The following is an 854-nucleotide window of genomic DNA, read 5'->3' as shown; positions in this document are numbered from 1 at the left end:
GTGTGTGTGTGTCTCTGTGTGTGAGAGTGTGTGTGTGTGTCTGTGTGTGTGAGTCCTACCCGTGTGAGAGTGTGTGTGTGTGTGTGTGTCTCTGTGTGTGAGTCCTACCCGTGTGAGTGTGTGCAGCATTTGGAGGTTCGAAGCCTTTTCGGGGGTGAAGTTCTGCAAGTTGTAGGCGCAGATCCTGAACCCCGACACCGACGCCCCCCTGACCGAAACGCTGCAGATGATGAAGAGGAGGAGGAGACGAAGATCACAGGAGCGCCCCCTCATGGCTGATCTGTGGAGCAACAGTGAAAAATGAAGCTTTGCAGAGATGGAAAAATAATCCAACTATAAACTATTAATGATGTGAATAAAATACATCATTGATGAGCGTCTTCACACCCTGATGATCTTCAGTGAGTCAAGCTCAGATCGGACTCACTGAAAGGCCTACAGACGGTTCAGAACACGGAGGAACATCAGACCCGAGTCCCTCCACCCCTGAACCAAATCCAAGTCCTGAATGGTTCTGGTCTCAGGATCCAGACTCAGGTGGTCTACTCTCCAGAACTGCGATCAGAACAGTTTTGCCACCAACAAGTCCGCCTGAAGTTCAGAGCTTTCAGCCAAAATGTTCAAACATGTTTCTCTCCTGGCCGTCGTCACGGCAACCTCTGATTGGGTGATGTTGGAGCAACTGTTTGGGAAACTATCAGCACCAAGCAAAACAATGGGCTGTCCATCCATCCATCCGTCCATCCATCCATCCATCCAACCGTCCATCCATCCATCCATCCATCCATCCATCCATCCGTCCATCCATCCATCCATCCAACCGTCCATCCATCCATCCATCCGTCCATCCATCC

General features: G+C 50.7%; 1 protein-coding gene across 2 annotated transcripts in view; it reads right to left on the bottom strand.

The window, feature by feature from the left end:
• LOC108250843 (deoxyribonuclease-1-like) overlaps nt 1–854 on the bottom strand; it is a 12,745-nt gene that overhangs the window by 8,394 nt on the left and 3,497 nt on the right. For both annotated transcript variants that reach the window (XM_017440909.3, XM_017440911.3), the window contains exon 2: nt 109–280. In XM_017440909.3, the coding sequence (XP_017296398.1) occupies nt 109–273 (165 nt within the window). In that variant the 5' untranslated portion in view covers nt 274–280. The remainder of the gene's footprint in view (nt 1–108; nt 281–854) is intronic.

Source organism: Kryptolebias marmoratus, linkage group LG8 (genome assembly GCF_001649575.2).
Source record: "Kryptolebias marmoratus isolate JLee-2015 linkage group LG8, ASM164957v2, whole genome shotgun sequence".
Taxonomy (NCBI): domain Eukaryota; kingdom Metazoa; phylum Chordata; class Actinopteri; order Cyprinodontiformes; family Rivulidae; genus Kryptolebias; species Kryptolebias marmoratus.
This window is presented reverse-complemented; position numbering and strand designations above follow the sequence as displayed.